The following is a 12,873-nucleotide window of genomic DNA, read 5'->3' on the forward strand; positions in this document are numbered from 1 at the left end:
GGTTCAATATCCAAGGATTGGGAATTTCTAAGTTTTCTTACAAGTCCAAAAAAAAAAAAAAAAAAAAGCCAACCATAACGAACAATGATCATTCCTTTCATCCACTGACGCTTTATGGTTTACAAAGCGCTTTCAATCCCACAAACGTTGATAGAGGAGGAAACTGAGGCGCAGACAAATTACTGAGTGACTTGCCTAAGGTCACTCGGCCAGCTGGTGGCTAGGCCCGGAAGCAAACACCGCTTTTCCGACTCCGGAGCTTGCTTCTCCACCCCGGAGTTGCCGCCAGAGCTCCCGCCCCTCACTAAGGCGGCATAAGGAGGAAAAGGCAAAGTAGAAAGCCCACCACCAACCATCCCCCGGCCCCCTCCTGCCCCCCCAACTGGGTCCTTGCAGGCCCCGAAGGGTGGCGCCAGGCCTCCAGGCCGGCCCCGGCCACCCCAGCTTCCCCGGCCGCGCCAAATCCCGCCGCCGCCGCCTCCCCGGGAGCGGGGCGGAGCAGCTGCCCGCCGCCGCCAACCACCCGGACGACTCCTCGTCGAATCGCAAACGCATAGGCCGCCGCCCGAGTTCTGCGTACGAGAAGAAAGACGCGGCGCGAGCGCCAACGGCCACCGGGCGCGCGCCGCGGCGGCCGGGCCTGCGCCCCAAGAGCTGGATGCCAGAGCAGGAGAAAGAGCCGCCAACCGATCGCTCGATCGACCGCGCGCCCGCTCCTTCGCCCTACCAGACCGGGAAGGGGGGGAGGGCGCGCCAGGGCTTCTTTGAGTTAGGGGCCTGACTCCCCGGCGACGAGACAAGATGGCTCCTCCGGTCCGCGCTGCAGCTGCCGTCCCGGCTGCGTCGCTCGGCCCGCCCCCGGTACTGTTTCTTTAAATGGCGGAGAGGGTCAAGAAAGCAGGAAGAGAGGCGCGCGCACTCACGTGACAGGGGCGGGCCCGGCTAACAAAATCCGGTCACGTGGAGACACGCTACCCGCCAATCAGGAGGCGTCGCATCAGGGCGGGGGCGGGAGGAACTGCGGCTCTGTGATTGGCGGAATGCGCCGCGGAGGCCTCGGGGACTAGGGGCGTCGGGGAGTGCGCGAGGCGGCCCGGGTTGTGTGCACTGGTGGAGACAAAGAGGTGGCGGTGGCGGCCTCGGCGGAGCAGCCCTAGACGCCGAATTTTGTAGCGCTGAGTCCTGTCACCATCTCATCTAACGCGGCGCGAGGGCGGCTGGTCTCGCGGCGGCGGCGGCGGCGGCAGCGGCGGACGCGGAGGTGGCGGCAGCACATGGTTCCAAGAGCGCCCTGCGGTTGTTGGGTTCCAATTCCGTGGGGAGGGACAAAGGCAGCTGTGAGCGCCGGGCAACGCCCAGTCGGGTGGTGCGCTCGCCACTGCCCTCGATCCGGGCCTTGAAAACTGGGACTAACTTGTCTCCGTGAAGAGGAGACCACGGGACCAAGGCCCAGTGAGGGCCTGAGAGGCTGAGGCCGCTGTCTGAGGGCAAGGGGGAGGGGCGCCGCCCGCCTGAGTTGATTGGGTGGGTCAATTCTGTGGCGACATAGTGGGCCACTGTGAGGTAATTTGACTCACTATCTTGAGGAGATTGGGGCGCACAGCAAGCTAGGTTTGATCTGGGCTTTGAAAACGGAAATCGGCCTTCAGCGCTTAGGAAATTTTTCAGTTGGTAGGTGGTGAAGCCGGAACTAACGCCATATGCACTCGAGCAACATCGTGATAGCCAGTTTGGGGCTTATTTAAGGATCCTGGGATCACTGATGGCGAAGACGTGTGGCTGTCCAATTTTATGACTGAAGTTGCTAGACTTCCGGATTGGTAAGTTTCCGGATTGGTGAATTTCCTCACAGGAAATTTAGAGGAACAACAACAAAAAACTCGGAAGAACACGAAGATGGAGCAGTGATTAAATCGCCAACTCCAGTATCAGCTACTCTAGGACGAACCACATTCCACTCAGTGAATTATCGCAAATTAATGTTAGTGTTCCTTAAGACTACAGATTTATGATGTAGTTTCTTCCAAAATATTACATCGTAGTCATTGAGAGGATAAAAAAATTTAAGGAAGAAATCAGTTTTTGTTTTAGACGTTTTTTTGAATATATTTTAGATGGATAACTAATAACTTTGTTTAACTGAGGAGCACAGATTTACCAAATTTTTACTGGAAGGAGTCCTGAAAAATCTATTCCGTTGTAACTTGTATTTCCCGATTAGTGGTTAAAGAACTGGAGACATCACCGCACTCATGGCTTTCACGAATTACAGCAGTCTGAATCGAGCTCAGCTAACCTTTGAATATCTACATACAAATTCGTAAGTATTCTGTAGGTGCCTCTGAGGTCACTGATAACTCATTGCTCGATATTGATATGGAAGTCTTTTTCCCAGGAAGTTTTGCATTTTTACTTTTTGGGATATGTCACTGGAGGAGTCTTGAGCTCTGTATGGAAGAACTGAGATCAGTGAAATGTTTGTTGCTAATCCAGAAGAATATGATCTTCCTTTACTGGATCAAAATTTGTTTGATAGAAGGCAAACTAATTCCTTGGAGTCTGTATATTGAGTTTCATTCAAGTGTTTGATAGGAATCCAACAAGTACTCATCTTGGATCGCCAAAAATTGGACTATTCTATTCAACCCATTGTCTTTGGTGACAACAGCCAAAACAGCCAATACAGTTGTGTAGTAACAAGTCTTTTTTTTTTAAGAAGGAAAAAAGAAAAAAGAATGAAGACATTTAAATGACAGCTTGTGAGAAGAAGTTATTTTTCCTCCCAGAAAACAAGTTTGCTTTATTTTTCTGGGAAATTTGTCCTCATCCAATATAGTTTTTAATATGTTAAGCAGGAAGTGATAACTTGATTAAATTCATGATTTAAATAGCCTTACCCCCAAAGTTTCACAAATCATTGAATAAATGCTGTGTTCCTTTGAGTTTGTGAAGAGATTGCCATCTCTCCATTGATCTGGAATATTTCAAGGTTAATCCTTATGCCCACTTTCTTGGAGTTGATGCAATGAGGGCATCATTGTTTAGTCTTTTAATACATTCATTTGACATTTTTGAGATGAAGGTAAGTCTCTCATTTTAATGCTAGAGAGGTGGTGAGCAGCTTAATGAATGGTCCAGAGGTCAGAAGAACCATCTTCAGGATTGAGAATATAGACTCTAGTTTTCAAGTACTAGTACAGTAACTTTAGTTGTCAAGTAATAGTACAATAATCAATAACCATTTACAGAAAAGAACCACATGTTTGTATCTGTAATTTTTTGTTTGCTATTTTTCCTATGGAGGAAATAAAATTTTTCTGAGTAGTGAATTGCAGAATGAGAGCCTGGTTTTGTTTAGGAAAGTTCTTACTGAACTAGAGTATTAGAGTAGGGATTGTAGAGGTCACCTAGGTGTAGTTTCATGTTGCAGCTGATGAATCTGAAATCCAACTAGATAAGGCCTCTGATCAAAAGTTATACCCATCTTGCTGGTAGCATAGCCATGAGCAGAACCTTTAGTATCCTTGTTTGTATTTGAGTTGCCACATTAAGAACAAACAGTTGAAGGCCACTTAGATGTTCACAGATTGTGTTTGATAAATTCATTTCTGAGTTTTGGGGTGAGGGACCAAATTTGGAATGACAGACTATGTGATGATCTTGGAAGACCATTGAAGGAGACTTGATTCTGGGTTCTTGTTTAGCTTACCCAAAGATTGTATTTGATAATAAAATGATAGTGAAAAGTGAAAGTGTTAATTGCTCAGTCATGTTTGACTCTGCGGCGCATGGTCTGTAGCCTACCAGGCTCCTCTGTCCATGGAATTCTCCAGGCAAGAATACTGGAGTGAGTAGTAGCCATCCCCTTTTCTGGGGGATGTTCCCAACCCAGGATGGAACCTGGGTCTCCTGCATCGCAGGCAGATTCTTTACCATCTGACCCATACCATCTGAGCTACCAGGGACTGTGGCTTCTGCCAGTCACATTTAAACATGGTCAGAAATAATGTTTTTTAGCAATCCTACTGGAGTAAGGGTTATTCCTGTTTTGCATTTGAGAAGACTGAAGTTCAGAGAGATTATTACATGCTAGAGGTTACACAGCTTCAAGGCAGCTTCAATGCACCAAGATTCAAAGTGGTAAGATTTATCTGGCCACATGATTAGTGCTTTTAACCATTAGGCAACACCAGCTGTAGTCAGTTTTACCTTTAAAAGCTTGTTTCCTTGTATATATGCCAGAAGGTTTACTTTCCATTTTGTGAGTCTTCAATTTTAGATTGGGCTTGCCTTGTGGCTTAGCTGGTAATGAATCCGCCTTGAATTCGGGAGACCTGGTTTGATTCCTGGGTTGGGAAGCTCTCCTGGAGAAGGGAAAGGCTACCCCCTCCAGTATTCTGACCAGGAGATAAATTTCAGTTTATCTCAGTGAACCTCTAAGTTGAGGATTCTGGGATATTTCATTTCTTTTGCTATTTTATGGCTTGAAAATAAGAGAACAGAGCAAAGGAAAGAGTTGAACCTCAGTTAAGTCTCTTGTTTGAAAAAGGAGAATTTTCTGGGAATTTGACTTACTGTGTTGAACTGGAACCACTTGCTTGCATAAACGTTTTTGAGAGTTGGATGTATCATTTTGGAAGCTCTGGAATTTATTATCTGGATCACACCTTAGAAGTTGTTTACTTTTGAATGTATCCAGTTCTACCAGAAGAAAGTATGAACCCCAGGACACCTAGATATGTTTTTGGTTTATAATCAGTTTCAAGACCTTTATTGTGACCTGACTGGAAGTTCATTTCTAGAGGAAACAAATTTTAAAATTTTCAGAAAGTGTGACTTGGTAATGATAGTAGATGTGTCCTCTGGGTTAAGTGGTGTGGTGTTAACCTTCAAAGAAGGGAGGGTTTTCCTTCTCTTTTTTTATAATTAAAAAAACAAGAAGACCATTTTAGGGTGTCTGATATCTATAAATTGCCATGGTGTATATGGTGAAAGAAATGACTCCTTAGCACCCATTTAGCAGAGTCCAGGATAGAAGGATAGAAATCAGTGTGATGCAGTAGAAAGTGGGTGGGCTTGGGAGCTAGCCAGGCTTCTGTTTCCTGGCTGTGTCCTTGGGTAGGTCTACTTATCTAAGCCTCAGTTTCATCATTTACAAAATAGGACTAATCTGACAATGTTTATGAGGATTGTGTAAAATAGTTTATAAGGTAATTAGATTGCACATAGTTCATAGTAAATATTGAATAGATAGTGACAGTTATTTGTTCTAGTTATAATATTAGCTCATATCAACCAAAAATTGGTCAGTGTGATAGCAACTTGATGTTTGGGGATGGTCATTAGGCAGATTAATTTTTAATAAATTCTGGAGCATCGAAGATAATAAACACCTGCTTGGAATTATTGTTTTGGTATTGTTCTATAGTAACTTGGTTATATCAGCACTAGGGTTTGAGGCAGGTCTGGGAAATTGTAACATGGAAGGCTTAGGTGAATTTCTTTTAAATACTGCAAGTTGGTCATACAAGATGATTGAAGTTAGGGTTTTTTGAATAAAAGTGGTTTTATGCTTTTACTGCTGTTGAGGGTGGTGGGTTTTGTGACTGCTGCTGAAAAGTCCATGAGCAGTCTAGGTGCCAGATTCAAGATGGAGTGATAGTTCGAATGTTCCTTTGGCAGAAGGTATATAGCTTCAGTCATTCTGTTTGCAGTATTGCTAAGTGGCTGGATGGAGCAGGATGCTTATGTATAAGATGCCTGCTGTGTATGTCTATTCCTTTTGGCACATTTAAAAGCTTATTGTCTCGGCCATTTATATCTTTGAGTTGTTTTATTGATATGGGAAGTGAAGGTAGAGGAACCTTTCAACTTTACAAACGGTGTTTCTTGTGATTTATAATCCTGTTGAAATATGGGTTCACACTAAATATATTAAAGCCTTTGAATGTAAAATGGTTGCCCTGGAAGTTTTCAGCTTTATTTTTTAGCAGTTAAGGCAATTAACTCTGGACTGCATATCCAAGAACTTAGTAGAACCTATCACTGTGTGATGGGGTTATAAATATTCTATTGCCTTAAATTCAGGCTGAATATAAATAGACCGTTTCCCCTACATAATGAGTAGATTTACACTTGAATTTGTCACTGGAAATGCTGAGATGCGAAGCTGTTCTGACTGTGGCACAGTTGGTATAAAAGCCACACTCAGCTGAGAGTGAGGGGTCGTTAAAGTCTTTGTCTTTTCCCAGGTGGTTGATCTTTCTTGGATCACATGTAAAGAGTCTTTAGGTCTGTGAAGAAGACAATTTCCTTTGATCCTTATATAAATAACTCTAAACTGCTCGCTAGCAATGAATTCATCTCTTTGAATATTATTTGAAAAAAAGGGAAGATCTTTTATAGTTGGTATGTTTTTGTTTCTTATGATTTGAGAGATATTTAGAACTTTAGTTTTAGCTTTTATTAGCAGGATCAGTTGGAGGTTTGAAGATTCTGAGTGTCGTCTCTGACCTCACCAACAGTTGTCGCAAAAGGCCCCTTTTGTGATGTGTCAGTGCACGTCACAAAAGCACCCCTTAGCTACATTTAAAGATATGTTAACTTACCTGAAATACGTTTTGTGGAACAGCATTGATAACGTCTGGAACAACGAAGACATTTGGAATGTTCTTAGATTCTAAATATACAAAGCGTAGAAAACAGTGACAACTTAGCCAGAAGTGCTTTGTCCTTTGCTTTTTTGAGATGTTATTGAATTCTGAGTGCCTTTAATTTTCACGTGAAGCAACAATATATTTTGTGAGAAGCCATTGCCATTTCTGTTTTTTTAATTTCTTTGCCTGGATGGCAGAGGTATCAGAATTAGTTTTCCAGATTATTCATATTCACCACGGTCACTATCATAGGCCAGATACTTCATTCTTCCTTTATTTCTACACACAAATTGTAGTCTAAGATTGTATTCTTGTGTCTCCCACCCCTACCCTAGGAGCTATATTTCTGTGATTCCTTGAATTCAAGGAAATGAGAAGTATTGCAGTGGAATTTGTTATTTTCCGTTTTAACCTTCAAAATTTTTTTAAAACGTAGGGTATAGAAAACTAATTCACTTCATAAGTTACTTAGTCACGACAAAGTCAGACAGGAAAATGATTGGTTGAAAGCTTTAGAGCAAATACTAGTTTTACTTTTAACTTGTATTACTTTCAGTAAATCAGTTTATTTAATTTTCCAGCTTTTCTGCCAATTTAATACGTGGAGTAATACTCAGAAAATTTTTTGTTTCTTCAGTAGATAGTTTGAAGAGTTTAGGGTGATAAAATTTTTTAAATAACTAAAGATATGGATGCTTTATTCAGGTTTTTTTCCTTGTGAAAATTTTTTTTATTTCATGTGACATAAGAATTCGATTTAGAGGAATTTGAGCTCTTTTCAGGGAAATTGGAGATTAAATTTCTACTTTTTGTTACAGCATGGTACTTCATTTGGATCAGCAACAGATACATATATTCACTGTTCTCATGGAAAAAAGTTCTTCCTAAAATTCCAAGGACTAGTAGTTTTAATTTAAAAAATTGCATTTATAAAAATGGGGAGATTTATTTGAGGGAAAAACTGTTCCTGAACAGTTGAGTTTTGGGTTTATTTTATAAACAAGTGTTTTACAATTTGTTTTGAACAATACAGTAAGTACTCACAGATCCTAGATGCTGGCTATTTTAATATTGGTATATTCTAAATATATATAGAAATTTTCACTTTATGGACTGAAACTTTGTATACAAAAAAATTAATTGGAATAATATGGTTTTTTTAAATTTTTTTTTACATTGTGGTAGTAATATATTATGAGAGTTAATGCTTACAAAAGTCAGAGTTTCATTATTTCCCTGGTAGTCCAGTGGTTAAGACTGCTCTTCCATTGCAGAGGGCCCAGGTTTGATCCCTGGTCAGGGAATTAAGATCCATATGTTGCACCACAGGGCCAGATTAAAAAAAAAAAATTCTAGGTGGTTCTAGGTTGATGTATCTACTCTCACATCTAAAGAGGACTGTTGTGGAAACAGCACCAATGAAAGGAGGTGTAAGCAGAGGAAGACAGGCGTACCAAAATCAGGGAGCATCAAAAACTGAATTATTTTTTCCTTTCTCCCCACTTCCAAAAATACTTTTTTGGAGTATTTTTGCATGTAAATTGCACAATACTGAATGGTTTTTCACCAGTTAATCATCACAAAGGTATTGGTAAAGCTAAATGGTAATGATTTCTCCATTGAGCATTCTTAGAGATAGGCAGAAACTGACAGCTGGTAGAGGCAATGATAAATAAAATATAGATGTTTTTCTAGGTAGAATATGAATAGTGAAAAACATTGCTTTAGCAGTAGAGCTAGAGCAGTAGAACTCTAGAAAGACTTGAATTGTGGAGAAGTTTAAAACTTGAATAGTGTAATTTGATGATGCAAGTAGCAATTTTAGGTTTTTCCCAAAAAAAAAACCTTTAAAATATTTTATAACCTTGACTTTTTATTAGGAACTGTAGCTTAATTGATAATTCTTTTGCTGATTCTTAATATTTATCATTTCAGAACCACTCATGAATTCTTGTTTGGTGCTCTTGCTGAACTAGTTGATAATGCAAGGTATGTAGTCTTCAGGTGTGCAGTCTGTGCTTGAAAACTTTTTGGGTTTTTGTGATCTCTGATCTCTGAAGACTTGGGAGGAAGACAGTTCTTTTGCATATGTGACTCACTCCTAGGAGGCATCTTACCCAAAAAGTATTTTAAATAGCACATTTGTTGATAATTTAATCCATTCATTTCTATGTTCCAGACTAAAAATAGTGAACTTACGAACTCTAAAGCTACCTTCCATGTGTATTAGAACAAGATAATTGTTGTGAAACACAGGGAATTAAGATAAAAACTTAAGGATCTAATTACTAGGACAAACTCTTTTAATTTGTGCTACCAGAACAGTAAACCATCTAATGTCTTTAAAATTATTTCAGAGTTCTGTGTCTTCCCAAAATATACAGTCAACCCTCTGTATCTGCAGCTCTGCATCTGTGGATTCAAGGAACCACAGATCGAAAGTGTTGGAAAAGTTCCAGAAGGTTCCAAAGGCAAAACTCGAGTTTGCTGCTTGCTTGCAACTATTTACATAGCGTTTACATTGTGTTAGTTATCATAAGTAACTTAGAGATGATTTGGAGTAAACGAGGATGTGCACAGATTATATGCAAGTACTACATGATTTTATAGAAGGCAGTTGAGCATCTGGAAATTTTTTTGTCCTTGGTGGTCTTAAAACCAGTCCCCTGCGGATACTAAGGAGTGAGTGTATTTTATTGTCAGATGAGGCTAGTTGATCAAAGCATCTTCCATTGTTAGCAACTGTGCTTGGAAGAAATCATTCTTCAGCACAGTGTTATACTGAGTTCTTAGTGATAGAAGCCTGTAAATGTTACTGTGCAAGACTGAAAAGTTTGGATTGGTTCAGGGATAGTGAAGTCCCAAATCAAAAATCTGCCTATAATTATATCAAAGATTTCTGAATGCAGACATGAAATTCAGACATGGTGTTTATTGACCAATATGACTAATGAGGAAGATAAGAGTTGACAAAAGTACTTTGTAAACAGATCTCCAGCTAATGACATATTGGTTATTTTGTCTATCTATGTCTATACTGTAGATCTATACCGTTATAGTTTTATTGTTATTTACTGGACTGCGCATGGAAGTATGCTAGTTAACAACTTGTTTAACCTGAAAAGTCGCATTTTCAGTGTTTTTCGATTGTTTCAAACCTGGTTGACTCATAATTTTTATATTGAATTTTAAAATGTTGTAGCTCCATGGAGCAGTGTTTCAGTTTGCCGCTTGTTCAGTGATACTACAGTTGTTTTGGTAGGCTGCTTTTTTATATATTATATGGTGAACTGGAGATTGCCTTGGAGTGTATGTTCCTGCTCATGTACATACTTTGCCAATCTCTTCTGTTTTTGAAAATGTTTTTATGTTTTTTGGGAATAAGTACCTGTGGAGTTGTATGGATTCGAGTAAATTATTTTGTATTTAAAAGCAGTGAAACAGCGCCTCATTTTCTTTGCCTGCAGTTGGCAAAATTGGGCTAGATTACTTTCAAGCCTTTATGGAAGACTTCACTGATGACTGAGCTTTTATTTCAGCTGATGACTGGAGCCTGATGGGGTGCCCCCAAACTTCCTTTCAGGTTTAGGGAGGATAAGATTATGGGCTCATGAGTCAGTGTACTGACTGTAGTGTGTATACCGTAAGACCTGATTTTCTTAGGCTTATGTGGCAGAGTATTGTTTTCCTTTTTTTTCTCAAATCTTGGTGAAAAGGAACAATGGATGAGATATTGGAATATTGTTTATGATCACACTCAAACGAGTGATTGGAGTCATTTAATGTGTAAAGGAATGTTCTTATTTATCCTCTAGCTGTTTTCACTGTGAAATTTTTATTTAAAAAAAGTGTTTTCAGACCCTATGTATCTTGTGATTGTTTTAAATAATTTGGAGCTCCAGAGGTGTTTCACAGACATATAAGGAAAAGTGTGTTACCAAATGTAAAAGTATATCTTTAATGTATGTAGAATTTCTTTTATGATTTCCTGAAAATAGATTCAAAATAGTATGTATCCCACTCAATACTGTGCATCTTAATGGTTATACTTCATATTCTCATTTGAATATTGATTTTTTTCCCCAACTTTGCAGAGATGCTGATGCCACGAGAATTGATATTTATGCAGGTAAGACATACCAGTCTTCCTTCTTGTGCCCCGTTCCCAGAAGCATTCACTATTGTGCCTGAAAATACATGAGTGGGAGATAACTGGTTTCTGGAGTCTGGGTAGACAGCCTGATTACTCCAGGTATTAGGCAGGACAGGGTAGCCCTGATCAGGTGTGTAATAGAAATCAAGAATATTGAGATTAAGGGAACTACCATGAGGTGCCGAGATCATCAGTCAGTTCAGTTCAGTCGCTCAGTTGTGTCTGAGTTTGCGACCCCATGGACTGTAGCATGCCAGGCCTCCCTGTCCATCACCAACTCCTGGAGTTGACTCAAACGCATGTCCATTGAGTTGGTGATGGCATCCAACCATCTCATCCTCTGTTGCCTCCTACTCCTCCTGCCTTCAGTCTTTCCCAGCATCAGGGTCTTTTCAAATGAGAGTCAGTTCTTCACATCAGGTGGCCAAAGTATTGGAGTTTCACCTTTGGCATCAGTCCTTTCAATGAATATTCAGGACTGATTTCCTTTAGGATAGACTGGTGGATCTCTTTGCAGTCCAAGGGACTCTCAAGAGTCTTCTCCAACAGTTCAAAAGCATCAGTTCTTCAGCGCTCAGCTTCCTTTATAGTCCAGCTCTCACATCCATACACGACCACTGGAAAAACCATAGCTTTGACTAGATGGACCTTTGTTGGTAAAGTAATGTCTCTGCTTTTTAATATGCTGTCTAGGTTGGTTGTAACTTTTCTTTTAAGGAGCAAGCGTCTTTTAATTTCATGGCTGCAGTCACCCATCTGCAGTGATTTTGGATCCCAAGAAAATAAAGTCTCTCACTGTTTCCATTGTTTCCCCATCTATCTGCCATGAAGTGATGGGACCAGATGCCATCCATGATCTTAGTCTTCTGAATGTTGAGTTTTAAGCCAACTTTTTCACTCTCCTCTTTCACTTTCATCAAGAGGCTCTTTAGTTCTTGTTCGCTTTCTGCCATAAAGGTGGTGTCATCTGCATATCTGAGGTTATTGATATTTCTCCCGGCAATCTTGATTCCAGCTTGTGCTTCTTCATCTAGCCCAGCATTTCTCATGATGTACGCTGCATATAAGTTGAATAAGCAGGGTGACAATATACAGCCATGACATACTCCTTTTCCTATTTGGAACCAGTCTATTGTTCCATGTCTAGTTCTAACTGTTATTTCTTGACCTGCATACAGATTTCTCAGGAGGCAGGTCAGGTGGTCTGGTATTCCCATCTCTTTTAGAATTTTCCAGTTTGTTGTGATCCACATAGTCAAAGACTTTGGCATAGTCAATAAAGCAGAAGTAGATGTTTTTCTGGAACTCTCTTGCTTTTTCGATGATCCAACGGATGTTGGCAATTTGATCTCTGGTTCCTCTGCCTTTTCTAAATGCAGCTTGAACATCTGGAAGTTCACAGTTCACGTACTGTTGAAGCCTGGCGTGGAGAATTTTGAACTTTGCTTGCGTGTGAGATGAGTATAGTTGTGTGGTAGTTTGAGCATTCTTTGGCATTGCCTTTCTTTGGGATTGGAATGAAAACTGACCTTTTCCAGTCCTGTGGCCACTGCTGAGTTTTCCAAATTTGCTGTCATATTGAGTACAGCACTTTCACAGCATCATCTTTTAGGATTTGAAATAGCTCAACTGGAATTACATCACCTCCACTAGTTTTGTTCGTAGTGATGCTTTCTAAGGCCCTCTTGACTTCACATTCTAGGATGTCTGGTTCTAGGTGAGTGATCACACCATCGGAATTATCTGGGTTGTGAAGATCTTTTTTGTATAGTTTTTCTGTGTATTCTTGCCACCGCTTCTTAATATCTTCTGCTTCTGTTAGGTCCATACCATTTCTGTCCTTTATTGTGCCCATTTTTGGATGAAATGAACCCTTGGTATCTCTAATTTTCTTGAAGAGATCTCTCGTCTTTCCCATTCTACTCTTCTTCTCTATTTCTTTGTGGGGATCACTGAGGAAGGCTTTCTTATCTGGCCTCGCTATTCTTTGGAACTCTGCGTTCAAATGGGTAGTTCTTTCCTTTTTGCTTCTCTTCTTTTCATAGCTATTTGTAAGGCCTCCTC

General features: G+C 40.5%; 1 protein-coding gene across 4 annotated transcripts in view; it reads left to right on the forward strand.

Moving 5' to 3' along the window:
• The first annotated feature begins 1,028 nt into the window (after positions 1-1,028).
• The window catches only part of MORC2 (MORC family CW-type zinc finger 2), a 38,120-nt gene continuing 26,275 nt past the window's right edge, over positions 1,029-12,873 (forward strand). For 2 of the 4 annotated variants that reach the window (XM_065904319.1, XM_065904318.1), the window contains exons 1-4: positions 1,030-1,820; positions 2,222-2,320; positions 8,592-8,645; positions 10,751-10,785. In XM_065904319.1, coding sequence (XP_065760391.1) covers positions 2,253-2,320; positions 8,592-8,645; positions 10,751-10,785 — 157 coding nt within the window. In that variant the 5' untranslated portion in view covers positions 1,030-1,820; positions 2,222-2,252. Of the gene's footprint in view, positions 1,821-2,221; positions 2,321-8,591; positions 8,646-10,750; positions 10,786-12,873 lie in introns of all 4 variants that reach the window. The other 2 variants (XM_065904317.1, XM_065904320.1) reach the window with 2 other exon arrangements.

The sequence above is a fragment of the Muntiacus reevesi genome, chromosome 13 (assembly GCF_963930625.1).
Source record: "Muntiacus reevesi chromosome 13, mMunRee1.1, whole genome shotgun sequence".
Classification (NCBI taxonomy): domain Eukaryota; kingdom Metazoa; phylum Chordata; class Mammalia; order Artiodactyla; family Cervidae; genus Muntiacus; species Muntiacus reevesi.